Source organism: Tursiops truncatus, chromosome 13 (assembly GCF_011762595.2).
Source record: "Tursiops truncatus isolate mTurTru1 chromosome 13, mTurTru1.mat.Y, whole genome shotgun sequence".
Lineage (NCBI taxonomy): Eukaryota > Metazoa > Chordata > Mammalia > Artiodactyla > Delphinidae > Tursiops > Tursiops truncatus.
Genome location: NC_047046.1, coordinates 26,144,863 through 26,170,231, shown reverse-complemented (window position 1 = coordinate 26,170,231; position 25,369 = coordinate 26,144,863). Strand labels below are relative to the sequence as shown.

At 58.5% G+C, this 25,369-nt stretch overlaps 2 protein-coding genes across 11 annotated transcripts in view; one reads left to right on the top strand and one right to left on the bottom strand.

Annotated features, from left to right (window-relative positions):
- MED15 (mediator complex subunit 15) overlaps positions 1-13,356 on the top strand; it is a 58,942-nt gene extending 45,586 nt beyond the window's left edge. For 6 of the 10 annotated variants that reach the window (XM_073790405.1, XM_073790400.1, XM_073790402.1 and 3 more), the window contains 13 exons: positions 1,013-1,227; positions 2,311-2,649; positions 3,718-3,846; positions 8,609-8,743; positions 8,899-9,035; positions 9,113-9,240; positions 9,342-9,476; positions 9,555-9,618; positions 10,450-10,516; positions 10,961-11,121; positions 11,204-11,370; positions 11,776-11,874; positions 12,376-13,356. In XM_073790405.1, the coding sequence (XP_073646506.1) occupies positions 1,013-1,227; positions 2,311-2,649; positions 3,718-3,846; positions 8,609-8,743; positions 8,899-9,035; positions 9,113-9,240; positions 9,342-9,476; positions 9,555-9,618; positions 10,450-10,516; positions 10,961-11,121; positions 11,204-11,370; positions 11,776-11,874; positions 12,376-12,512 (1,913 nt within the window). In that variant the 3' untranslated portion in view covers positions 12,513-13,356. The remainder of the gene's footprint in view (positions 1-1,012; positions 1,228-2,310; positions 2,650-3,717; positions 3,847-8,608; positions 8,744-8,898; positions 9,036-9,112; positions 9,241-9,341; positions 9,477-9,554; positions 9,619-10,449; positions 10,517-10,960; positions 11,122-11,203; positions 11,371-11,775; positions 11,875-12,375) is intronic. The other 4 variants (XM_033837414.2, XM_033837406.2, XM_073790404.1 and 1 more) reach the window with 3 other exon arrangements.
- A 613-nt stretch (positions 13,357-13,969) lies between these two features.
- Positions 13,970-19,904, bottom strand: CCDC74B (coiled-coil domain containing 74B). Its single transcript, XM_073790890.1, has 9 exons — positions 19,897-19,904; positions 18,499-18,959; positions 17,842-17,886; positions 16,807-16,866; positions 15,760-15,922; positions 14,751-14,937; positions 14,598-14,677; positions 14,441-14,512; positions 13,970-14,342 (listed from the first exon to the last, which is right to left on the bottom strand). The coding sequence occupies exons 1-9, from the start codon at positions 19,902-19,904 to the stop codon at positions 14,204-14,206; spliced, it is 1,215 nt and encodes a 404-aa protein (XP_073646991.1). The 3' UTR covers positions 13,970-14,203.
- Positions 19,905-25,369: the final 5,465 nt, after the last annotated feature.

Genomic DNA, 25,369 nt, shown 5'->3' with positions numbered 1-25,369 from the left:
TCCTTCTGTGTGGTTTAAAAATGGCAGAGTCATTAGAAATGGAGGTCACCTTAGTAGCTGGTGAGGCGTGGCACCACAAGGGCTCCTGTGGTGTTGGAACTGTGCCAGGTCTTGACCTCCATGGTGGCTGAATCTTGCCAGGTGAGAAAATTGTATAGAATTTAAACTACACACTCAGGCAAATGGGCACACATTCTGATTGTGTTATGGCGTTATACAAAGTGCTACTATTGGGGAAAACTGGGCATAGTGTCTCTGTGTTCCTCCTTTTCATCTTTATTGAAATATAGTTCATGTACTCATATTCACCCACTTGAAGTGTACTGTGCAGGGGTGGTCAGTGCACTCACGGCATCAATTTTAAAACATTTTCATCACCCAAAGAGACCGGATCACTGAAAATCTTGTGAATGATTGTTTTTTTTATTGATTTGTTTTTAATTTTTTGGCCGCGCTGCGTGGCTGGTGGCATCTTATTTCCCTGAGCCCGGATTGAACCCATGCCCCCTGCAGTGGAAGCATGGAGTCTTAACCACTGGACCACCAGGGAAGTTCCTGAATGATTGTTTGTATCAGCATTATTTATAACTACCAAAAAGTGGAAACAACCCAGATGTCCATCAGCTGATGGACAACACAAAATGTGGGAAATCCATATAGTGGTGTATTATTCGGCAACAAAAAGAAAGGGAATACTGATCCGTGCCACAGTGTGGGTGAACCTTGTAAACGGGATGCTGAGGGGAAGGAGCCAGTCACAAAAGATCCCAGTTGTGAGATTCTGTTGATACGAAGTGTCCAGAGCAGGTGGTTCCATTGAGACGGGAAGCAGATCACTAGTTGCTGGGTCCCAGGCCTCTTGGCTGGCCTGTTCTTTCCTGTTCATTACTACTGTGATTCACTCTATAGTAAGTTCCGTCCTGTCATCGTCACCCCTGTCCCTCCCGCACTGGCGGGGGCGGCGCCTTCCCCGCTGCACCCAGTGCGAGTTCCCCGACCCGTCTGTCTCCAGCCCAGCTGCAGCTCCAGCAGGTGGCGCTGCAGCAGCAGCAGCAGCAGTTCCAGGCACAGCAGCAGGCGGCGCTGCAGCAGCAGCAGCAGCAGCAGTTCCAGGTGCAGCAGAGTGCCATGCAGCAGCAGTTTCAGGCTGTGGTGCAGCAGCAGCAGCTCCAGCAGCAGCAGCAGCAGCAGCATCTGATCAAGTTGCATCATCAGAACCAGCAGCAGGTACTAGACGCCATCGTTCTGGACCCTGGCCTTCTCCAGGGCCCCCGAGCCTGGGACGAGAATGAGTGGGCCTACTGTGTGCCGGGGGATGGATCAGGTGGCTCCTGGTGCAGGCAGTTCATGTGAGAGTCTGCCCAGGCCAGAGTGAAGCTACCCTCCACTCGTAGCACGGCCTGGACCACCCCGTGGGTGTGTGTCCTCTGAGCACACGCAGGCCTCCTGACCTGTCCCTGAGTGTTACAGTGTCTGGACGCGGCACTAATCGAGCCCTGCCTAGTGTCCCGCAGGGGTGGCCATGTCACATTAGGAGCCCTGCTTACAAGAAAACCTTTTCTCACGCACATGCTCTGCAGTCAACGCCCTGATGGGTTAAGCGTCTTTTGTCAGGCCTGTTGTGGGTTAAGGGAGGTAAGCCCTGAAGGATCCCCTGCTCTTTCCCACCTGCTCCAGGCCTTGGCTTATGCCTGCTTTTCCCGAGGCCCCTCCTGGATCTTGGCAGCTCCTCTCCCAGGGCTGACAGTGAATCTTCAGTCCCGCTCTTTTTTTGCGGTACGCGGGCCTCTCACTGTTGTGGCCTCTCCTGTTGCGGAGCACAGGCTCCGGACACGCAGGCTCAGCGGCCATGGCTCACGGGCCCAGCCGCTCCGCGGCATGTGGGATCTTCCCGGACCGGGGCACAAACCCGTGTCCCCTGCTTTGGCAGGCGGACTCTCAACCGCTGCGCCACCAGGAAAGCCCCAGCCCCACTTTTCCTCCTCATCCTGAGCCTGGTCCTGTGACCACTCTAGGGACCAAACAGGCATCCCTGGAGAGGCTTTGGAGATCTGCGGTCAGCTGAACCTTGCCCGGCTTCTCTGGGTCTGCGCCTATATGTCACCCCTTACCAAGCCCTCCAGACCCTTCCCTGGACCCTTCCTTTGTCCTCTCAGGCCTAGAGATGGGCCAGCATCTGGTGACCAGGGCACAGGTGCACGCTTGGTGCCCTCGGTGTCCCTCTGTCTCCCGGGAGAGCATCCTGGGCAGACTTCCCAACACAGGATTCCAAGGCCGGAGAGGTGATGGGTGCTGCTTGTTCCACCCCAGATGCAGCAGCAGCAGCAGCAACAACTACAACGGATGGCACAGCTGCAGCTGCAGCAACAGCAACAGCAGCAGCAGCAGCAGCAGCAGGCTTTGCAGGCCCAGCCGCCAATACAGCAGCCCCCAATGCAGCAGCCACAGCCTCCCCCCTCACAGGCCCTGCCCCAGCAGCTGCAGCAGCTGCATCACCCGCAGCACCACCAGCCACCACCACAGCCCCAGCCGCCAGTGGCCCAGAACCAGCCATCGCAGCTCCCGCCTCAGTCACAGACACAGCCTTTGGTGTCGCAGGCTCCGGCCCTCCCCGGACAGATGCTGTATGCCCAGCCGCAGCTGAAACTCGTGAGTACCCAGGGCTCGCACAGCCGGGGCTCTTCTGGCGTCTCCTGTGCTGTAGGCGGTCTCTGGGGCGCCCTGGCTGTAGATGGAAGGTCCTCTTCTTCCAGCACCAGGACTCAGGTGGCCCTGGCCCCTGCCGGCCCGCACATCCAGATCAGCAAGGGTGCGTGCATTCCGCCAGCTGCTGCATCCAGTGTGCGACACCCCTGCTCCCGTGTGGCACCTTGTCTTCCGAGCAGCATGGCTGATTCGGTGGTAGCCACAGGCATTGTAAGATTGTGGATGATTAGATGGATGGCAACATCCATCTTCTCACTGTTGGGGGGGGGGGGCAGTGTACCACCTCCCCGGGCGTCCACGGTGGTCTGCTGACCACTCAGTTCTGTTCTGAGCAGAGATCATGACCGTATTTTTGAGGGGTGTATTGATGTAAAATACGGTTATTTTCAGTCTTATGCATCTGTGTAAAAGCAGAACCAATCAGTGACATTTACATGAAAGACAAAATATTGTACTGAGTCAAGGGTAGCTGTGTCAAGGGGCCATTTAAATGTTTTTTCAACTCACTTCCTTGGTTTTTGTGGCCTTTTCTATTTGCTGTCCATTGGGTGAAGTGGGGATATGGGCCACACCTGAATCGAGTAGTGGCTGAATAGTAAGCCCCACAGGTGCAGGCTGGAGATCTGGGGAGGGTCTTGAGGAGGGTCACACCTGTCACCTGGTTTCCTTTGAGGAGTCAGGGCTCAGAGTGGGGTTCTCGTAGACCATCAGCGTGCTCTGCTTGCTGCGGTAGCTGGTGGTGACGGCTGTGTGGTGGTGTCCCATTGGGGCAGGCGTCTCGCCAGGAGAGACAGGGCTCAGTTGTGCTGACTCAGAGCCAGGCTGGCGTGGACACTTTTGATGAGCCGTGGGATAAGGGACAGCCAGTAGCGGGATATCAGCCAGGGAAGTGGTGGCAAGCCCACCCCCCTTCTCAAGGAGAGCTTAGAGACTCCGGCTCCCACAGACAGACGTGGAGGTGCTCTGCCCTGTGCCCTGGTGGCTCCAGATTGCTGCTCCCTTCCTCCTCAGGTCCGGGCTCCGATGGTGGTGCAGCAGCCGCAGGTGCAGCCCCAGGTGCCGCAGGTGCAGCCCCAGGTGCCACCGCAGACAGCAGTGCCGACGGCTCAGGCCTCCCAGATAGTGGGTCCCGGAGTCCAGGTGAGGGCCCAGAGCCAAGGCTCTGGAGGCGCCGGCCAGTGCATGTCCCCCGCGCTATGGTGAGGGTCCTGGTTGGATCAGGGCCTGTCCCTGGGGACCTTGGGTGGAAGCCCCGCCCGGCCGTGTCTGGGCCCCCGGCTTCACAGGGCACAGGCTGTTCCCACCTCCCGTGATGCCCCACATCTTCCCTCTTCCCTTCTCCTCCAAGAGGGCATTGGTGAGAGCATCACGATCTCTTCTTACCTCAGCCCTGAGCATGGGGCTGGGGGGATAGTAGCTCTCTAGAAACTGGGAAGAGCACGAGGACGGTGGCATGTGGCTCTGGTGGTCAGCACAGACTTGTGCCATGGCCCCTTGCCCTGCTGACTTGCAGGGCTCACCCCTGTGTGGCACGTGTGGCACATGTGGCCCAGGTCCACCATGCCCACCCTCCGCAAATCAGATGTCGATGGGATGGAGGAGACCTTCCGGCCTTGCCTAGTAGAGGCCACAGCCTCCTTGGTGTCTGGGGTGGGAGGCTGGGCCTCATGACTTCTCCATAGACGCCCCCCTCACCTATGTCCAGTCCCCGGCCTTGGTTCCTCCTGTCTCCACCCAGCAGTGGCAACACTGATAGTCTGGCTCAGAAGAGCGTTGGCTTTAGACAGAGCCGATGTGGTGAGACCCCAGGGGCGACCCGGCCACCCCGGTGCTGTGCGGCACTGGGCTGCCGTGCTGAGTGTCCCTGCCAGCTCCTGCCCTGCTCACTCCCCGAGTCCGTTGAGCTCCCTGTCTGGGGCACTGGACCGTGTGGTAAGCACTGCTGGGATGCCGTGTGTTCCCTTAGCATTGGCGGGAGGCTCAGAAATGGTCCTTCCTGGTCCCCGCCACATGGCTGGAGTCCGTGGGAAACACACCGCTGAGGGGAACTGTGGCGTTTGGAGGTAGCTCTTGGTCACTGCGCCACATCACCAGCTTGCCCACCTGTGGTATTATGTGCAACAAACCACGGACATCATGTCTGTAGCTGGGGCAGGGCTGGAGGCCTTGTATGACAATGTTGGCGTCCTCTGCCACCACCGTGTGTGTCCCAGCCTTGTCCCCAGGCCTCCTGGGGCTCTCTGCTCTCGGTGTCCTGTGGAGAGTGTGGTCAGAGTTGGGATGGCAGCAGCGGCATGGAGTGACCGCCCAGCCGGTGGAAGCCGCTGCCCTTGCTGCCTCTCAGGTCTGGTAGGAGAGTGGGAGGCTTGGCCCTCTGACCTGGCAGCTTCCATCCTGAAGCAGAACTTCCCTTTTCACCCCAGTTCTTGGTGTTTGGGAAGCGAGCAGCCGAAGAGTTGCCGTCTTCCAATGGTCCAGGCCCCACCTGCTGGTTCGTAGGCTTCTCGCTTGGGTGGGTGGACTCCCTGCAGCTTCCTGGGCGCCCATCACTCTCCTGCAGTGGCCGAGGGGGATGCGCTCCATTCCCCATGCCAACCCCTTGGCTGTGCTTCCCTTCCTGGTAGTCACATGCCTTTGCTTCTGCTGGAGGTCCCAGTCCAGCCCGCGTGGGGCTTGGCCGTGGGCTTGATCACCTTGAGGGTAACCTTGATTTGTAACCTTCTGCCCCCTCGTGGAGCACGGAGGGCTGACAGCCGGCAGGGCTGAGGCAGGCGTGGGCTCTTCTCCCCAGGTGGGGACTCGGGTAGCTGGGTGGGGAGGAGGCGCCACCACTCATACCTGCGAGCGGGTTTGGTTTTCTGAGGATGTACCTTCAGGGTTTATGGGAGGGGTGTCCACCCCATCCTGAGTGAGAGGCCAGCCTTGGGCAGAGTGGAAATGAGGCCTCACCCTGCCTGCGGGGCCGCACTGTGGGTTCCCAGGTCTGGCGCAGGTATGTGTGGGGTGCTCGTGCAGGTCCCTGGGGGCCAGTTGGCTGCCTTACTGTGTGGATCTAGCAGCAGTGGGGTTCCCAGGGTGCAAGGAGACCCCTGAGGGAGAATCTCTGGATTCACAGCCTTTTTTTTTGCAACCTCGGTGGCAACAGTGGACAAGACAAGGCTACAGATATTCTGACCCTAAAACTAGAAAACAGGTGGTGGCTGTAGAAGGTGGGAGAGGTTGAGGGGAGTATAAGCAAGGGAAGCATTTCAAGCGGGAGAGCCTGCTTGGCTTCTTTTCTTTCCGGTTCTCTAGGATTTTGTGTGTGGCTTCTTTCTTTTTCACGTTACAATAGAAGTAAAAGGTTGTCCTGTAATTAGAGTCCCTTGGTCAGTGTTGCCTTCCGTGGCTGTGTGCTGTTCCTCTTATGAACGTATCCTGCTGTCCTTAATTATTGTCTTGTTCTCGGATCCTGAGGTTACTTCTGGTTTTTTGCTGTTAGCCGTGGTGCATGGCAGGTCCTGGACCGTTTGCTGACATTTCCCAGAGTGACTCACGGGGGCATTTTGAGGCTCTCGATCGTGCCAGCTGGTCACCTACCAGGAGGTCGACACATACGTGCGGGGCCCACGCATTTGACCTCAGAACACGGGGTCCAGTGTTGCAGTGTGTGAAAGAGGTGCTGGGATGGGGGCCCAGGTGGCGGCCCCCAGGCCTGGTCTCTCAAGTCTGCCCTCTCAGAGCAGAGGAGGGGGGCCTCATTGTGCGCTTGGTGGTGCTGGGGCCTGATGGGTGGTGGGGCTCACAGCCCAGGCTGGAGTTTGGGATTTGGGTGTTTCAGGAAAATCAGTGAACACTGTTCTGTATGCCTGACTCTGACATTAACTTGTGTAGATGAGAGAGATGTCCCCGTCACATCCCCGTCCAGCGGGGCGCTGGACTAGGACTCAGCGCGAGAGCCACACCCCATGATGGCAGGTGAAAACCAGGACAGGATGCGTCTCCATTTCCCAGCAGCCCCTGTGCTTTGGTCTTCCTGCTTCCTGTTCTTCCAGCATTCGGAAGCTTAGCTGTCATTCTTACATTACAGACCCGCTTCCCTGATGTGTGTGTGTGGAACAGTGTGTGGAATGGGCTGAGCACACCCTGCGCCCCCTCCTCTCCCACTGGGCCCTCCACCATGGCCGCTCGGGGCCTCCCTGGGCGGGTGTGTGTTGGGAGGAGGAGTCGTGGCCTGGCTCGTCCAATACTGTAGACGTCTGGTGTGTCTCGTTAGGATCTGTGGTCAAGAGAAAACCAGCTTTCCACCTCGGGAGCTCTGTGACCAGAAAAACAGTCCGCAGAGATCAGAGTCAAGCTTTTCATTCCTGATGACTTTGTTTCTTCTGGGAAGAAATAGCGTCTCTTTCACACCACCTGAGTGCTTCTGGGCCTCTCTTGCTCTGGAAGGAGCACTGTTGAGCTGCCACGGGGCTCACAGCTGGGCACTCCAAAGTACAGGGTGGTGCCGGCCAGCCGTGGCCTTTGGGTGCTATCAGCCACACCCCGGGTGCAGGCAGGGGAGCCCAGCACAAAGCGTGCTCCACGCACTGACATCCCACTTAGCATCTGGTAGGGTGGGTGGTGGGCTCTTCAGGCAGCGCTCAAGTTTCGACAGACAACAGGAGAACGGCTTCCTGGCCCACACCCTGGAAGTTCTTGTGTTGGTGTGGCTGCAGGACTGTCCACTCCCAGCTCTGCATGAGGGCTGCCTCGCACCCACAGCTATTGCTGGGGTCATGTTGGCATCTGCTACTGTCTGGGTCACCCCTGGCTTGCAGTGTCTGCTGCATGCGACCTGTTGGTGAGTGTGGGACATACCTGTGATGCCAGGGGTCTCCCCGCAGACCTTTCTCCTGCCTTGGAGCCCTGCCCTGGCAGACTGCGTGGACGTCAGCACTGCCCTAGCCTCACAGATCAGCTCATCCTCCTGGGGTAGATGTTTTGTTTCCCATGGATCACCCTGCCTCCTTTCAGAACCTGGCTGGGTGGTTTTCATTTAGTTTCATCATCACATTGTGAACACATGCAGGCCCTGCTCCAGTGCCATGTCCAGCCTCGGTGTGCAGAGTGAGGGGGGCAGGCTAGAGTCAGTCTGCAGAATTGGGCAGGCTGGGAATGGAGGGTGGGGTGTGAGCTGGGCTCCAGGAAGCAGGCTCCGGAGGTGATGCTCAGTGCACAGGAGGTTGCTGGGGTGTGGGGGAAGCTCTGAGTGAAGCTGACAGGGCCTTTGGGGTGGCCCCCTGTGGCAAGCGGCTGGGCCTTTGTGCACTGTCCGCAGGCTCTGGGCAAGGCTGCTCTGCAGGGCTCATTCCGGGGCTGCTGGGCACAGGGCTGGCGGGCAGCTGTCTCCCCGAGCCGTCCGCGCTGCCAGAACTGGCATCTTGTGCCTCTCGGGTGGAAAGTAGTTACTTCCACACACCGTCGATCTTAGTCCTGGGTGTGTGATTTCCTCCCTCTGCGTTCTCGGATGAATATGGCATTGTCCTAGTGATGACAGCGGGATGGGGACCCCGCTGTGTCCGCCCTGACGAGGACTGCAGGGAGAGCCTGCCGTGCAGAGAAGGGAGCACGATGCCAAGCCGCTCCCCTCTCCCCTCTCCCAGTGGGGTCTGCTGGTCCCACAGGGGCTGCTCGGCTGCCAGACCACAGAACCCCAGGCCAGGTGTGCTGGCAGGGGTGACAAGGGGAGGCTTTGCTCCCGTCGGGCAGGCACAGGTGGGACACAGAACAAGATGGAGGCGTCCCCACTGCCCTGCAGCTGGGCTTGACCTTGGTGCTGTCAGAGCTGGGGCTACCTGTGGCCTGAGGGGTCTTGTTGAGGTTTGTGGGACGGTCCTGCCTGTCATAGAGCGCAGGCCTCACTGCCCTCCCATGCCCACAGGCTCCCACACTCACGAGGCAGGGACCTGAGGGTGTCCCATCGCAGCCCAGAAGCCCCCGCCAGGAGCAGAGGGCCACCCAGCCCGGCCCTTCTGCCAGCGTCTTGGTCACTGTGTGTTTGCGTGGGCACCCACAGGTGGGGGCGTGTGCCCGTGTTTGTATTTGAGAGGCGGGGCATCAGAGAAAGACCAGGGTGTATGGCGAGGCTGCGAGAGAGAAGGGGCTTGTGAGTGGGGAGTGGGGGGGGGGGGGCGTGGGGCGGGTGAGCAGGCTGAGCCCCTCCCCCTCCAGGTCAGCCAGAGTGGCCTCACCATGCTGTCGTCACCGTCGCCGGGCCAGCAGGTGCAGACCCCGCAGTCGATGCCCCCTCCCCCCCAGCCGTCCCCGCAGCCCGGCCCACCCAGCTCACAGCCCAACTCCAACGTCAGGTAGGCCTGGCCCGTGCCCCTCCCCACTTGGCTTGCAGGCCCAGGCTCATGGCCGCGCTCCCTTTCGCTCTGCACAGCTCCGGCCCTGCCCCGTCCCCCAGCAGCTTCCTGCCCAGCCCTTCGCCGCAGCCCTCCCAGAGTCCGGTGACGGCGCGCACCCCGCAGAACTTCAGCGTCCCCTCCCCAGGACCTTTGAACACGCCTGGTAAGTCGGACCCAAGGCGGGCACAGTCCGGGGCCCTGCGAGGTGAGGGGCTGACGACCCTTCGTGGGCTGGGGCCGTGCTCACTGGGCCGTGTCCCGCAGTGAACCCCAGCTCCGTCATGAGCCCCGCGGGCTCGAGCCAGGCCGAGGAGCAGCAGTACCTGGACAAGCTGAAGCAGCTGTCCAAGTACATCGAGCCCCTGCGCCGTATGATCAACAAGATCGACAAGAACGAAGGTGGGGGCCGGGCGGGCGGGCCGGGGGCAGGGCCTGCAGACGCCCAGGCCCTTGTCTGAGTGCCTCCTTCTGCCCCAGACAGAAAAAAGGACCTGAGTAAGATGAAGAGCCTTCTGGACATACTGACAGACCCCTCCAAGCGGTGAGCTTTGCCCCTAGGCCCATGGGGGGAGGTGGTGCTGCGCCCACACCTCACAGAGGGTCCCCAGCTGCTTGGCTGGCCTACCCTGTGGCCCTCAGAGCCCTGCCTCACTGGGCTACTGGCCTTGATGGGCTTCAGTCTGACCTGCAGCCCTGCCCCTGATTTGCTGGTGGCCTTGGGCAAGTGACTGTTTCTTAGTTACCCCATCTGCAAAAGGGGCAGCTGAGCTCGAAAGCGCTGGCTGTGGGAGGGAACTGGGACGGCGTCTGAGAAGCACTTGGAAGGCAGAGGACACGCACTCATGTCCTTTCCCTTGCCCACTGGCCGTGGGGCTGCTGAGCACCAGAGCTCAGCCAGCGCCACCTCCTGTGCATGGACTGGCCTTGGGATTCCTGCCCTCTCCCCAGGCCTTGGCTCAGGCCAGGCTCCCCTTCCAGAACGTCCTCCCTGTTCTGCTCATCTGGGCAGAATGCTGGGCACTGAGGAGTGGGCCTGTTGGCGGTGGACGGCCCTCCAGGCCCTCATTGGGGTCATCGGGATGGGGGGCAGGGGCCTGGCCTCTGTCTTTCCCCTTGATCCATCACGTGCGTGCCTTGTTCTGCCAGCCAGGACCAGCAGCTCCTGGGTGCGGGGCCATCTTGCCTTAGACTCTGGGTCTGGGAACAGCGGGTGGGCTGGCTGGGGTTCCTGGGGAGGGTTCTGGTGGCCCAGGCCTCAGGTCTCGCTCCATCCAGAGGAGGCCAGACGGTGAGTGGTTGAGATGAGAACATGAGAGCTGCCGGCTCCCCTGTCCTCCCACGTGGAGAGTCAGCCACATCTTCTCCCCTATAGGTGCCCTCTGAAAACGCTGCAGAAGTGTGAGATTGCCCTGGAGAAACTCAAGAATGACATGGCAGTGGTGCGTGGGGTGCTGCGGCCTGGTGGTGTTGGTAGGGTCGCAGGCATCTCTGGGGAGGTCAGGGCTCACCCCACAGTGACTCGGAACCACGAGCTAGAAGGAGCCTGCAGTCAGAGGTGGGCAGGGGACCGTGCTGCTCAGTCTGGGGAGCCTGCTCAGGAGTCCTCTTCCAGGTCAGGTCTGCAGTGTGGGTGGGGTGAGAACATGGGAGAAATCAGCCTCTGGGTGCGGGCCCATGGGTGCTTCCTTCCCCCACAGGTGTGAGGGTTCTCATGCCCAAGGCCAGGCCCAGGGGGAGTAGAGTGTGTCCAGGATCAGCCATCCTTGTCTGCAGGGGTGGAGGTGGTGGGGGAGCCAGGAGGTCTGGCTGTGAGTGAGGATGAGGACCTGGGGTCTGGAAAGCCGCCCCAAGAGTGGGCTGCTGACCCTGCTGTCCTGTCCCAGCCCACGCCCCCACCTCCCCCGGTGCCGCCAACCAAGCAGCAGTACCTGTGCCAGCCACTCCTGGATGCCGTCCTGGCCAATATTCGCTCACCTGTCTTCAACCATTCCCTGTACCGCACGTTCGTGCCTGCCATGACGGCCATACATGGCCCCCCCATCACGTGCGTACTGCCCAGGGCTTGGTGGGCGGTGGGTCCTGGGCCATGGCCTGGCCAGCATGGTCAACACGGCTGCCTCCCCCAGGGCCCCGGTGGTTTGCACCCGGAAGCGTAGGTTTGAAGAGGACGAACGGCAGAGCATCCCCAATGTGCTCCAGGGGGAGGTGGCCCGGCTAGACCCCAAGTTCCTGGTGAACTTGGACCCTTCTCACTGCAGTAACAACGGCACCGTCCACCTGATATGCAAGCTGGGTGAGTGCCGGGGGTGGGGTGGATCAAGAATGAACCGTGACTGGCAGCCTCAGGCTCTGCCACTGCCCAGGACCACCTGCTCATCCCCAAGCCCCGGGCCCTCTCTGGAGCCTGCCCGCTGTCCTCCTTGGTCCCCACACGCTCCTGGCCCAGGACTCGCACTGGGGGCTGGGCCCTGAGCCTGCACACTCTCACCTCTCTCCCACGTGCAGGGAAGCCCCCTCCCTCCTGTCCAGCTGCGACTCTGCTCACCTGAGGCCCTGGGGAGACGGAGAAGCTCGGGAGTCAGGGGCCTCGGCTCTGCAGCAGCCTCACCAGGACCTCTGGGGCCTGGAGGGTGCTGTTGGGGAGCAGGGCTATGAGGAGGGGCAAGCCTGGTCACAGGTGCGGCCTTGTGTGTTGCAGATGACAAGGACCTCCCCAGCGTGCCACCGCTGGAGCTCAGCGTGCCTGCCGACTACCCTGCCCAGAGCCCACTGTGGATCGACCGGCAGTGGCAGTACGGTGGGTGACTGAGAGGACGGGCCACAAGGCTTTCCTCCACGTGCCCCTGCCCTGCTGAGGCCCCCTCTTCCCCTTCCTCCTTGGTGGGCAGGAGCAGATTGCCCCTCAGTCACATGGAAAGAGAAGTGTCTCTGACCCCATGGTGTCCCTGCAGCTCTGGGGCAGCCATGTTCCGGGGATGAGGGGTGAGCAGGCCCAGTGGCTCCTGTGGGCCTTCTCAAGGCTGACCGGGGGGCACACATGGGAGCTTGGGCTCATGGGAACCCATCTGGGTGACAGGCCCAGAGAGAACCTCGGTGATGGGAGACAGTCCCCCCGAGGCTCAGAGCTGGCATGTAGAGGACCAGGACAAGGGCCCTGAGGCCGCCCTGAGGCTCCAGACCATTTTGTTCCAGCTCTCCACTGGCACGCGGAGCTGGCACCCCTGGTCCCTGGGCTGGGTGGGGCGGGCCAGGGTCCTGGCAGAGAACACAGCGCTCATGGCCGGCCGCTCTGCTGCAGACGCCAACCCTTTCCTGCAGTCGGTGCACCGGTGCATGACCTCGCGGCTGCTGCAGCTCCCTGACAAGCACTCGGTCACGGCCCTGCTCAACACCTGGGCCCAGAGCATCCACCAGGCCTGCCTCTCAGCCGCCTAGCCGCCACCGCCACTGCATCTCCGGCTGCCTGCCCTCCAGGGACCGTGGGGCAGCCGGCAGCCTCGTCGGGGCCCCGTGTCGGACATTTCTAGATGCTGGCTTCCTTAGAGAGCTTGGGCTTAGGTTAACTTTCCTGCTTTTATCTTCTGCCTTGGGGACCTGCCAAACATTTCCCACACTTGGACAGGACTGGGACAGGCAGCTGGCTGCTTCCTCCAGGAGCCAGGCATGCCCCCGGCCCTGTGCTCCTCAGGCTACTATCCCCGCAGCCTCTGCAGGGCCCGTGTCCTTCCTCGGGAACTCAGGGTCCTGTGTGAGCCTCTTGCGTGTGCGCCAGAAAGCTCTTCTACCGTTTCCACAGGGGAACGTGCAGGACATAGGAAACCCTTAAAACATGCAGAATTCCTTGATCACGGTTTTGGGTTGAGATCGTGCCACCGTTGGCATGTGGGGCACGCCACAGGGAAGCTCCAGGATCCGGGGGCGCTGACTGCAGCTCGAGGGAAGGTCTGTTTGTGGCTGTGGGTCCCCGGCCACCGGCCGGGCCTCATACCTCATGATCCTTCTCATTCTAGCCCTGGGAGTCCGCTCAGCACTGTGGAGGCACCCGGGAGCAGGGGTGTCTGGGTGGATCTTGTTCCTGGCGCCGTGCCCACTGGTTAGGCACTTAGGCCCACTCGGGTTAGGATGTTGTCCTTGGGACCCAGCGTCTTAAGAACCCTCCAGACAGTTGAGGGCTCCTGACGGGGTGCCAGCCGGCCCTCTGGCGATGAGAGGTTCCCCCCTTTTGTATGTGCATTACCGTGTCTTCTGTGGTTCTTATAATAAATTTATTATTCCTGTGTTTGTCATGAATTTGTCACTGTGTCCCCCCTCTCTGCAAGTCAGGGGCCCTCCATCCAGTGAAGGGCACTGTCAGGGCTGAGCCAGGTCCCCCACCTCGGGGATGGCCACCGATGCCCAGACGTGCCTGTCCTGGTTCACCCCCAGGTTCCCTGCTGCCCAAAGCAGAAGCGGCAGAGATCGGCACTGAGGACATGGCCGGTTGGGCCAGGAGGACTGTCCTGCCAGGCAAGGGTCTGCGCTGAAGCTGCTGTTCTGGCGATTGAGGGGGTGGTGTGAGGCCATTGCAGGGTGGAGCCCAGTGTACAGGAGAGGACCTTCTCCCGTGGCCATGGCTCTAGCCGTCCATGGAGGAAGGCAGGCTGGGTGGGGCCGCTCACTAGCTGTGTTCGTCAGTGGACACAGGACAGTGTCTTGCCTACATGCCGGGAAGGCAGCCCCCTGCACTCCAGGAAGAGTGTGCAGGCTGTCCCGGAGCTTGTTTTCTTACAGGGCAGCCGCAAGGCCCTAGCAAGCAGGGTGACTGCCCAGCAGGCCCTGCCCATGGCAGGGAGCAGAGCTAGGGGCGCTCAGGGCAGCAGTGCCTGATGGCCAGTGAGGAACAAGACTCACAGCAGGGAGAAACGAGCTTTATTTCCAGTCTTCGACAGGTAGGCTCATGCTTATTTCATAATGCACACGTGTGTGTAAGTGCAGAAATACCAAGCAAAGAAATAAACAGTTCTTCAGCCCTGAAACCACGTACTTTATCTGCCGTGGGTTTGGCTGGTCTGGAAGTTAGGCTGGCGTAAACGTACTGGGATTCTTTGGAAGTGCTACCTGAGGGTGAGTGGTCATGGGTCTGGCACTCAGAGCACCGAGTAGTGCAGCCACCGGCTCTGCACTGCCTGCAGCCGTCTCTGCCGCTCGGCAAAGTTGCTCTTGAGGCTCCGCTTCAGTGCGGGCAGGATGGCGCACTCCGCCATGGGCGCCCGGCTCAGGATCAGGCTGGGGGACGGGGGTGGGGGGGTCACTGCGGACGCCCTCCCCGGCCCTGTGACCCCTGGGCTCAGAGGCTGCCTACCTCCTGTGCCAGTAAGACTCACCATTTCTTAGAGACGCCCCTGGTGGCGACCTTGGGGAGCAGCATGGCCCCCGGGTGCAGAGCCTCCTGGTCCCTGGGGAGGGACGAGTCAGCCGTGAGCCCCACGCCCCAGACAAGCAGGCCCCGTTGTGACCCAGTGGGCCGCATGGGGCACTTACTTGGGAGAACCGGGCCTGGCCTCCTCGAGGGCAGCCCTGTGTCTCTGGCTCCTTTCTAGGAGGGACTTGAGGTGTTGCAGCTGGAAGGCAGGGAGAAGAGGCACGGTGGGTGGGGCTGCGGGGGCCCCGGGGCACCCTGCAGCCGAGCCTCACCTCTTGGGCCTGCAGGAGGTTGGCATTCCACAGCTGGCGGATGACCACTTCGCACTGCTGGAGTGTGGCGGGCTTGCACAGGTGCAGGGGCAGTCTCATCGCGGGGGGCACCCCTGGCACCTGCTTGCCCTTGTGCAGGCTGCCGGCCACCGAGGTGGCTGCTGGATTAGAGCTCTCCACTTTGTCTCTGAAACAGCCATTAGAGCAGACCAGAGGCGGCCTACCGGAGGTGATCTCTCACACCCCCTCTCGGGGCAGCACCTGCTCCAGCGTGAGTAAGAGGGTCATCTCCACGGCCTCCTGGGGCCCTGGCTCCCTTCCGCCTACCAGGGTGCTCCAGGCACCAGGTGGTGGGGGTGGGTCTCTGGGGCTGGCTATGACCCGGGCCCATCACTTCCTCCCCCCTCAAGGTACACTGAAGAGTCAGATGTGGTTTGAGCTGCCTGGCTGCCCTCAGTCCTGACCACAAACCCAGGGTGCTGGTGGAGGGGGGAGCCTAAAGACTGCAGAGAAGCAGGAGCCTGGCCTGCTGGTGGCACTACCCAGGGGACAACAGGGTCCCTTCTTCGGATGCAAAGTCCAGGCTCACTGCTGCTTCCCAGGAAGTCCCAGGAACTCGGGTGTCACCAGGGACTGGTCCTGCTCTGGTCTGCTGGCCCTGTGCCTTCCAGAGGCCAGCACAGCTCCCAGGGTGGAGCCCAAACCTGACTCAGGGTTCTCTTGGCAAAAAGCAAGCTAATGTGGAGGCCAAGTTACTTTGTTTCTGTGCTTTGAGAGAATGCTTTAGGGGCTGCTGCTGGCCCCTCTTGCGGGCTCAGGTCAGCACAGGGACCGTGCAGGACCCCCAGGGGAGAGGAGAAGGCAGGGTCCACCAGATGGGCAAGCCCGGCTTTCACGAGCTTGCTTCCCTCTGAAGACCTGCCCGTTTGGAAGGGCAAAGCAATTGGCTGGTTCCAGGCTGTGAACCTGCTGAATGCAACCCTGTCCCGTGGGGCTCACGGAGCCTTACTTGGCCAGCCCCTGTGCCCCGAGGGCTTTGTCCACCCTGCTGCTGTGAAGCAGGGCAGCAACCAATGGCTCCTCCTCCAGGTCCAACTTCTGGGGAACGTCAGCTTTCGAGTCTTGCTTCTTAGAGGAGGTGCGCTGGGACCTGGCCTTGCCTTGCGAGTTGGCTGAGGGTCAGACTCAGACAGGGCCAGTCACTGGGCATCAGTCAGCTGTATGCACCCAAGGGGCCCCACCCCTGCATCAGTTTCCTCTTTGTAAAGGGGAGATGGTAATGGCCTCCCTCTGAGGGCCGCTGGGAGGCACAGATGCGGGAGTAGGGTGAAGCGTGTGGGTGCCTGAATGCTCTGAAGCGGACGCAGTGGTGGAGGTGGCTCCCCGAGCAGCTGAAGTGCGGAGAGCCCCACACACCCCGTGGGGCAGTCTCCTCACGGGCCTCGGTAAAGGCCGGGGTGGGGTAGCCAGCAGCTGTTCCCTGACTTTGAACCCCATTTCGGGCAAAATGAAACGGAAGGAAAGGTCTGGGTGGCCCAGCCTGTGCAGGTCTGCTCTCCCGGGATGAGGCCCCTCACTCAGCAAAAATGCCACAAATCCAGCCTCTGTAGGAGGGCCAGCCCACCCACGTCCTGTCTGCTCTGAGGGACACAGTGAGCAGCAATGAAGACCACTCGGGGCTCCTCTGTCACACGCTCTGCCTGACTCATGCCCCACACTGACCATCTTGCCTTGGCAGCCAAGCCTGTCCTGCTTTTGTGGCCTGTCCTCAGGCCTCCCTCCAGCCGACCCACTAACCTGTCCCCTGGCCTCAGCTCCCTCCTGGAGGTTTCAGCTCACAGGGCACCTGGGGACCCTCCTTGGTCCCTCAGCTACCCCTTAATCCCCAAGCCCATGGGGACTGGCAGAGGCGCTCCCCCGAGGTCTGCCCCACGGAGGACCACCGTGGGCTTTCAGCATTCGGCTCAGCACCCCACTTGCCGTTTCAGGCCTGGGGGCCCTGAGGTCTGTACCTGCTCTTCCCCCACCCTGAGCACAGAGGTGCTGGTGTGCTCACCTGACACCACTGTATTCGAGATGGACTTGTTGGACTGAAAGCTGGAACTGGAGATGCTGCCTGTGGGGGCTGCTTGGGGTCAGCAGAAGGTGGCAGCAACGAGGCTCCCATCCCTGCAGGTCTCAGCGCTTCTGCACGGCTGCTGTGGCTGAAGGGCCAGGCCCACCTGTGCCCGCCTCCTGGCTCTGCAGGTCCCAGCCCTCCCCCACACTCTGGTGAGGCAGCCCCAGACACCGCCAGTGCCAGAGGGAGCCAGGGCCATGGGGCTGGGGACGGAAGAAGCAGTGGGACCTGAATGGGAGCACGCCCTCTCTCGAGGTCCCATCAGGGGACCCCTGACACTACGTGCCCACATCAGCTGGCTGGAGCTGTGCCACCCCACTGGAGAAGGGCCCTCACCACCCCATCCTCTGCGTATCTCCCAGGAAGAGAGCCCTGGGCACACCCCAGACTGGGGCATTCCAGGCGGGCACCACTCACCACTCAGACCACCTCCCGATGTCAGACCTGGTCCCAAAAGTAAGAGGGGAGGGGAGCCCAAGACTCGACCTGGTTGTTCCCAGGCTGGGCTAGGGGACAGGCAAGGTGAGTGGGCCACAGGTGATGACATGCCCCCATGGTTGCTGTGGAGATGATAGGGAGGACCCTGGAAGGAGTGTGCCCAGAGCTTCCTGCCCCAAGGCCAAAGGGACCAGGGGTTGGGGCTGGGGCTGTGCTGGGGAAGCCTGGGGCAGCAGTCCAAGTGAAAGCTCACCAGGATAGTGAGGCCAGGGCTGGGGAGGGGTGAACCTGGGCAGCCCCCTGCCCCCCAGCTGCTCTGTCCACTGCCCCTGCTGCACAGAACTCAGGCTTTGGGGTCCCCAAGAGTGGCACTTGCTGTGCTTGGGTGCATGAAGTCACCCAGACCATGGCTGGGAGCGGTCTGGCTGCCCACGCCCCCTCCCCACTTGGATAATTCGCGTGGGCATAGGCCGTCTGGGGGGCCTGCTCTTGAGGGCAGTAGCTTCCCATCAGGCACCTGTGGGCCTGTCTTACCTTTCCTCTGCGGCTTCTGATTCATGATTAGCTTGTAGTGAAGATCTGAAGACAAGCACGGGCCCTCCTCATGGCTACTCTGAGAAAAGAAGCTTTGCTTTCCCTGCCCACTTCTCCTTGCTGAGCCCCTGAGAGACCCTGCTCCATGGACCAAGCCTTTGCCTTGGCACCCTCGGGTCGGTGATGCCTCTGGCTGCTCCCTGAGCCAGAGCCCCTGTGTGAGAGTCTCTCCAGGAACCCATTCCTCCATCGGTGACGTCTACAGAGCAGTCTCTGCCATGCGGGGCCTGGGCTCCAGGGCGACAGAGGCGAGTCAGGATGACCCAGGTGTCAGGGATCGTTCTGGGGCCCCGGATCTGGGTGTGCTTAGTTTGTGAAAATTCATTAAGCTAGATACGCGTAATGTGGGGGTGTGTTTCACTTCTACAAAAGTTTTTCAAAGGAGGCCGCCTGACCCTGCCTGGAGAGGAGAGGCGGGCCGGGTTACCTTCGGGAATGGCGCGGCCAGACCCGCCCCCCGCAGTTGGCTTTGGTGCTGGGGCGGGGAGCCGAGCCCCGAGTGGCCGGGGTGGGACTTGCGGCCCTGCGTCCTCCCTCAGCCTTCGTGCGCCGTCTGGGCGCCGTCTGAGGCAACGCCCGCGGCGCCGCCCGCCTCACCCTTGTTTTCCCGCTTCAGGTGCTCGATCTCCTCGTGGAGCTTGACCAGCGTCTCCGAGTGCTGCTGCTGCAGGAACTGCAGCCTCTTCTCCAGGTCCAGCGCCCGCTTCTGCGCCTCGCTGAGCCCGACCGGCGCGCCGTGCTGCCCGGGGTACGGAGGGACCGCGGGCAGGCGCGGGCGCGACGCGCCCCGGGAGCCCGGGATCCCCGAGCTGGGGGGCCGCAGCCCGGCCGCCACCCCCGCCGCGCTCGTGTAGCCGCCTCCGCTGCGGACGCACGGCCACTCGGTGGCCCGTCTACCGATGCTCAGCTCGGTGTCGCCATGGAAACGGGCGCGCCCCGCAGGGGGGCTTTGCGTGCTACGGGGCGGGGCCGGGGCAGGGCTTGGGCGCCGGGGCAGGGCGGGGCGCCTGAGGGGCGGGGCTTGGGTACCCGGGACAAGGTGCGCGGCGGGGCGGGGCCTGGGTGATACGCCTGACTTAATTGGATGGCATCCTCTGACTTAAACCACAGAGAATCGTCTGCCTTTACAGGTCTTAATATTTAGTTTTGTTCACTGCTTGTGGGGTTTTTTGGCTTTTTATAATATTTTTTGATGTGGACCATTTATTTTTAAAGTCTTTGTTGAATTTGTTACAATATTGTCTCTGTTTTTTGTTTTTTGGCTCCGAGGCATGTGGGCTTTTAGCTCCCCAACCAGGGATTGAACCCGCACCCCCCGCATTGGAAGGAGAAGTCTTAACCGCTAGACTGCCAGGAAAGTCCCACTGGTTGTGTTTTAATAGTTCACTTTTTGAATAGATGATACAATTACAAGATGATACGACTTTAGATGGTAAGATTTTGATTCAAAACTCAGGTAGAATTTCCACTTCCAATAATCGCAGAACCCTCGTGTTTTATGAAATGTGGACAAAATACATGAAACAGCTGTCTGAAAGCACTGGAGAAGAGCAAAAAGCAGGCAGAAACTGGAGGAAGGCAGCTCTTGAAAGATGGCTCTTTTCTCCTGAGGGCTCCTGATCAGCCAGACCCGAACACAAAGCCACAGCCTTATCGGCTGGAGAGGGCGAAGGATGCAAACTGAGGGGCGCTGGGAAGTTTGGGGCCATAAAACCCCCTTCAAGTACATGGCTGGCCTGAAATGCACATGTAGGGGTAAGATTCCAAAGGTCCCAGGGCAAGACAGAGCTGGAGGCCGAAATGGCCTAACTCCAGGGGAGACCGAGTTTGGAAACTGATAGAGAAGCTTGGTAAACGCCTCAGTTTTCCATTTTGGCCCAAAAGGGCCACATTTTGGGGATAAAGACTGTGTTTTAGAAATAAGGGATTTGCACTAAGACTAAGGAAAAAATCAAAATACGTTTGCCGTAATAAAACTTAAAGCCCAGTCTCCACAAGTCCATGGCGATCTTCCCATAATTCAACTGTCTAGAGAACAGAATTCAACACTCTTCAGAGAATGATAACAGAACCCAGAGTCTCAATGACACATCATCTGCAAGGTCTGAATTACACTAGTAAATACCAGACATGCAGAGAAACAGACAAATGTGATGGAGTCAAGGACAGAAGTATATCCTCCTCGGTAGAAATGATTCGAACAATGCAGATAAATCCAAGTCCACCCTGCTCCCTGTCACGAGCGAGGCATGGCCACTGCCTGAGCCTTCTCTGTGTTTACATACTTACACTCGTACACTTATGGGTAGGACTCATTTGTCTGCAGTGGCCTTCAACTGTTTCTGTGTAATGGGATCATAACAAACATATTGCTTTGCAACTTGGTTTATGTTTTTGGTTTTTTTAAATTTATTTTTGGCTGCTTTGGGTCTTTGTTGCTGTGTGCAAGCTTTCTCTAGTTGCGGCGAGCAGGGGCTACTCTTCTTTGCGGTGCGCGGGTTTCTCATTGCAGTGGCTTCTCTTGTTGCAGACCCCGGGCTCTAGGCGCGCGGGCTTCAGTAGTTGTGGCACACAGACTCAGTAGTTGTGGCCCGCGGGCTCTAGAGTCCAGGCTCAGTAGTTGTGGCACACGGGCTTAGTTGTTCCGCGGCATGTGGGATCTTCCCAGATCAGGGATTGAACCCGTGTCCCCTGCATTGGCAGGCGGATTCTTAACCACTGAGTCACCAGGGAAGTCCCCGGTTTATGTTTTAACAGCAGGTCTTAGAGAACATTCCAGGGAGTTCATGAGTTCCTGCCTTTGTTTTTTATTTATTTTTTTTTAGCATTTTATTTTTATTTTTTTGAATTTTATTTATTTTTTTATACAGCAGGTTCTTATTAGTCATCAATTTTATACACATCAGTGTATACATGTCAGTCCCAATCGCCCAATTCATCACACCCCCCACCCCCACCCCCACCCCCACCCCCCTGCCACTTTCCCCACTTGGTGTCCATACATTTGTTCTCTACATCTGTGTCTCAGTTTCTGCCCTGCAAACCAGTTCGTCTGTACCGTTTTTCTAGGTTCCACATATATGCGTTAATATACGATATTTGTTTTTCTCTTTCTGACTTACTTCATTCTGTATGACAGTCTGTAGATCCATCCACGTCTCAACAAATGACCCAATTTCGTTCCTTTTTATGGCTGAGTAATATTCCACTGTATATATGTACCACATCTTCTCTTTCTTTTTTTTTTAGATGTTGGGGGTAGGAGTTTATTAAATTATTTATTTATTTTTGCTGTGTTGGGTCTTCGTTTCTGTGAGAGGGCTTTCCCTAGTTGTGGCAAGCAGGGGCCACTCTTAATCGCGGTGCACGGGCCTCTCACTATTGCGGCCTCTCGTTGCAGAGCACAGGCTCCAGACACACAGGCTCAGTAGTTGTGGCTCATGGGCCTAGTTGCTCCATGGCATGTGGGATCCTCCCAGACCAGGGCTCGAACCCGTGTCCCCTGCATTAGCAGGCAGACTCTCAACCACTGTGCCACCAGGGAAGCCCCGTACCACGTCTTCTTTATCCATTCATCTGTCGATGGGCATTTAGGTTGCTTCCATGACCTGCCTGCCTTTGTTTTTTATTGCTACACAGTATTTTCTGGGCTCATCCTATTTTTGCTCTCCTGGGCCATCCTAACCCTCCAGGGCAAAGTCAAGGACAGGCTGACTGTTCCGGTGACAGTAAGGGCCAGGTGTGCAGTCCGAGAGGAGGCTCCTGCTGCTGCACCAATTGTCAGCACCGAAAGATGTGCTTCAATTAACAGGGAGAAAACGTTTTCACCTGCTGACTCTCTATTTTTAGAATTGGAATTACCTGCTGATTTAAGTAAACAAGTGTCACATGGGAAATGATGACTATCTTTTCAGCCACAGCTGAGGGCTGTGATGTGGCACCCTCCACTCCTTTGCAGTCACATAAGAGCCTAGAGTTCCTGTGCATTATCTCATTTCATCCTTGAAATAAATTTGTCAAGGCAAGTGTTATTACATTTCCAATTTATGAACAGGGAAAGCAATGTGCAGAAAAGGGTTTAAAAAAAAATAAGTAATATGGGGCTTCCCTGGTGGCGCAGTGGTTGAGAGTCTGCCTGCCAATGCAGGGGACACGGGTTCATGCCCCAGTCCAGGAGGATCCCACATGCCTCGGAGCGGCTGGGTCTGTGGGCCATGGCCGCTGGGCCTGTGTGTCCGGAGCATGTGCTCTGCAACAGGAGGGGCCGTGGCAGTGAGAGGCCCGCGTACCACAAAAAAAAAAAAAAAGTAATATGATGGGAAAACATGTATATTGTTGTACATATTTTCATTTCTCTGAATTTTTGTCACTTGCGCTTTTGGTGTCATATCTGAAAAACCATTAGTACTTCACAGTTATGAATATTTACTCCTGTGTTTTCTCTTGACAGTTCTAGTTTTAGCCCTTTCTTTTACATCCGTCTATGATCTGAATGTTGGACAGGTCCCTTCAACACAGTGACCACACGTTTCCTCGTTGGTTTTTGTTCAACGTTAGACTGAAGAGCCCCTTTTCCTATCCTAATCCTTTTCTGCTCATGTACAAATTAATTTATCCAATAGTTCATATTTTGATTCCTGAGATGTGAGGAGCTGGATGTGTATATAATAGGTAAAATAAGTTATTTATTGAGCAGCTACTATGTGCTTGCTCAGTGCTGGAGAGAAAAAGTACAATAATTGTCCACAAGGAGCAAACATACACATCGGAGAATCAGTCACAAGTATTTATTCAGCATCTTGAAGTGCCCAGCATCACACAAGTGACAAGAAGTATCTCTTTGCTTTTATTTGTGGACCAGGGCGGGTGAGTACAGAGGGGGCTCTTAGTCCAGCCTGGGAGGTGGAGAGAAGGGGAGGCTTGGGGGGGCGGGGGTCCCCTGGTGGGGAGGGAGGGGGTGCAGACCCTCAGAGACCACCTGAGAGCCCAGCAGAAACCCCTGGCCTCCTGGAAGGGGAGGTCAGAGGCCACTTCCGGGTGGTGGGGCCAGCTGAGTCAGCAGCTCCCTCCCCTCTTGACTGGCTGCCCCAAGCTCGGGTCTTGTTGGAGATTTCAGATACACAAACCCCAAGCTTTCCGGAGGACGTTCTGTAGGACACAGACGCTTGGATGTTACTGGATGCCTCATGGGAAACAGGTCATGAAGGACAGTGAGTCCAGCGTGGGCTGCAGGGCTGGGAGATGCCGCCAGGAGGCCAGAGCCGGGGGCTCTGAGAGGCAACCAGGTTTGATCCTTTGGCAGCGGTTGGGGTGGTGGCCAGAGGGTGAAAGTCGGGGTGTTGGGGGAGTTGAGGGGTTGGGCAGTTGGCATAAACCACCAGAGGCTTCGGTGAGGTGAGGGGAAACACGGAGAGAACCCCCATCTTCAGCCTGACCTCCGGGAGCGGGGCCAGCAGCCTCTCCTCGGGTGTGTCCCCCCAGATGTGCCCCATCCCCCAGTACCATCCCTGCAGCTGAGAGCACCCCCCCCCGCCCCCGCCGCCTTTCCACTGCTGCAGCTCTGAAACCAAGGGCCCTGAGGATTGGCATCAGCTAGATCCAATCCACCTATGATCTGCCTTCCCCGACCAAGTTCACTTCAATTTTTTAACAACAGCTGCTTTTTTAAAATTTTATTTAATTAATTTATTTTTTTGGCTGCGTTGGGTCTTCGTTGCTGTGTGCGGGCTTTCTCTAGTTGCAGCATCGCTTGAATTGTTTTTATGAAAATTTGCGTATCCTCTGAGTGGCACGGAGCCTAAATGGTAAGACTTTTGCCTGAGTTGTTGCTTCAGGAACTTGGTATCAGCTGTGTCCAGTTCGAGCTGAGCTGGTGAGTGGTTAGGACCACCAACCCTCCAACTGAAACCGAGCACTGGGCTCATGTGCCTGCGGGCAGCAAGTCAACCTCTGACGGCGGGCTTTGCAGCAAACTAAGAATGTTGTTTGCAGGGTGCCGAGCAAGGGAGTGGGGGGCAGGCCTCAGACCCGCTGCAACGTGGCCTCTGAGTTAGTGGTTTTTAAAGGGGAAGTATAGAGGGGCTGGGGTTCATCACCTTAATCGTCTGTGACCTGGGAGTCTCTGTCTCTGTAACCTGTACAGGCCATCTTGCCCCGGAAGATGACTCAGAGTGGCACGTGAATGTGATGCTTATTGGGAAGCTGAGGCTCCAGGCACCTGACCTGCATTGCTCTTTAATGATGAGGCAAACGTGACCACGTAGGTGCAGCCGGGAAGGAAGGGAACCAGAATTTAATTGTAAACTAGTCACGGGACTTAGTTTCCACCTATGCCGTCAGGCCAGGCACTGCCCCTCAGAACCTGTGTCCCTCACAGAACGGCTGCCTCACCATTTTCTTATTTCCAGTCACCTTTCCCCACCTCCTGTGCCTCAGCCTCATCCTGTAAATACCCGTCCTCGGCCCTTGGATAGGCAGCCTCTTTTCTCTGCTGTGAACCTCGGCGTCTCAGCATCTGGCTCAGTGACACTTCTGCCTCTGCTCCATCCATGCCTTTCTCTACTCTGCAGCTAGAGCCCCGCAAACTAACTCGGGGTCATCGTGAAGGTAGGGTCCCCATCGCCCTCATCCGCTCAGCTCCCTGGGCGCAAGCCACTGAGCACCATGGGCCCCAAACCACCCTCCCCAAAACCAGGCCCCAGGCCCAACCACTGGCACCCTGGCCCCCCTTTTTTTTTTTTTTTTTTGGCTGCTTTGGGTCTTCGTTGCTGCGTGCGGGCTTTCTGTAGTTGCAGCGAGTGGGGGCTACTCTTCATCGCAGTGTGCGGGCTTCTCATTGCGGTGGCTTCTCTTGTTGCAAAGTACGGGTTCTAGGCGCACTGGTTTCAGTAGCTGTGGCTTGCGAGCTCTAGAGCATAGGCTCAGTAGTTGGGGCACATGGGCTTAGTTGCTCCACGGCAAATGGGATCTTCCCGGACCAGGGCTCGAACCTGTGTCCCCTGCATTGGCAGGCGGATTCTTAACCAGTGCGCCACCAGGTAAGTCTGCTGGCCCCTCCTTGACCTTAGTGTTTGCTTCGATCTTTGACTTCTGGACTTTGCACCATGAGGTCCCCCACGTGTCCCAGCACAGTTGAGGGTGGCACGCAGTAGGTGGCTGTTCTATGGTTAATGGGTGTGTAGGTGAAGTGAGGCTTGGGGGCGAGCAGAACCCTGGAGAGATTGTGGGGGGGCAGGTCCTACCCTCACAGGCAGGCGGATGTCCATCAGGGGAGGCCAAGAAGAGGCGTCATCAGGGACCGGTGCCACGGATGGCAGACCCCAGACCATCATCTCACAAAGTTTGTTAACAAAAGCCCGTAATCTATCAATGTGAACTTGTAGAAACTGTCTTACTTCCTATTTCCATAGAATTTGACCAAAGCAGTTGCCTGGCCCAGGGAAAGGGGGACATTTAACACTCGGGCTAG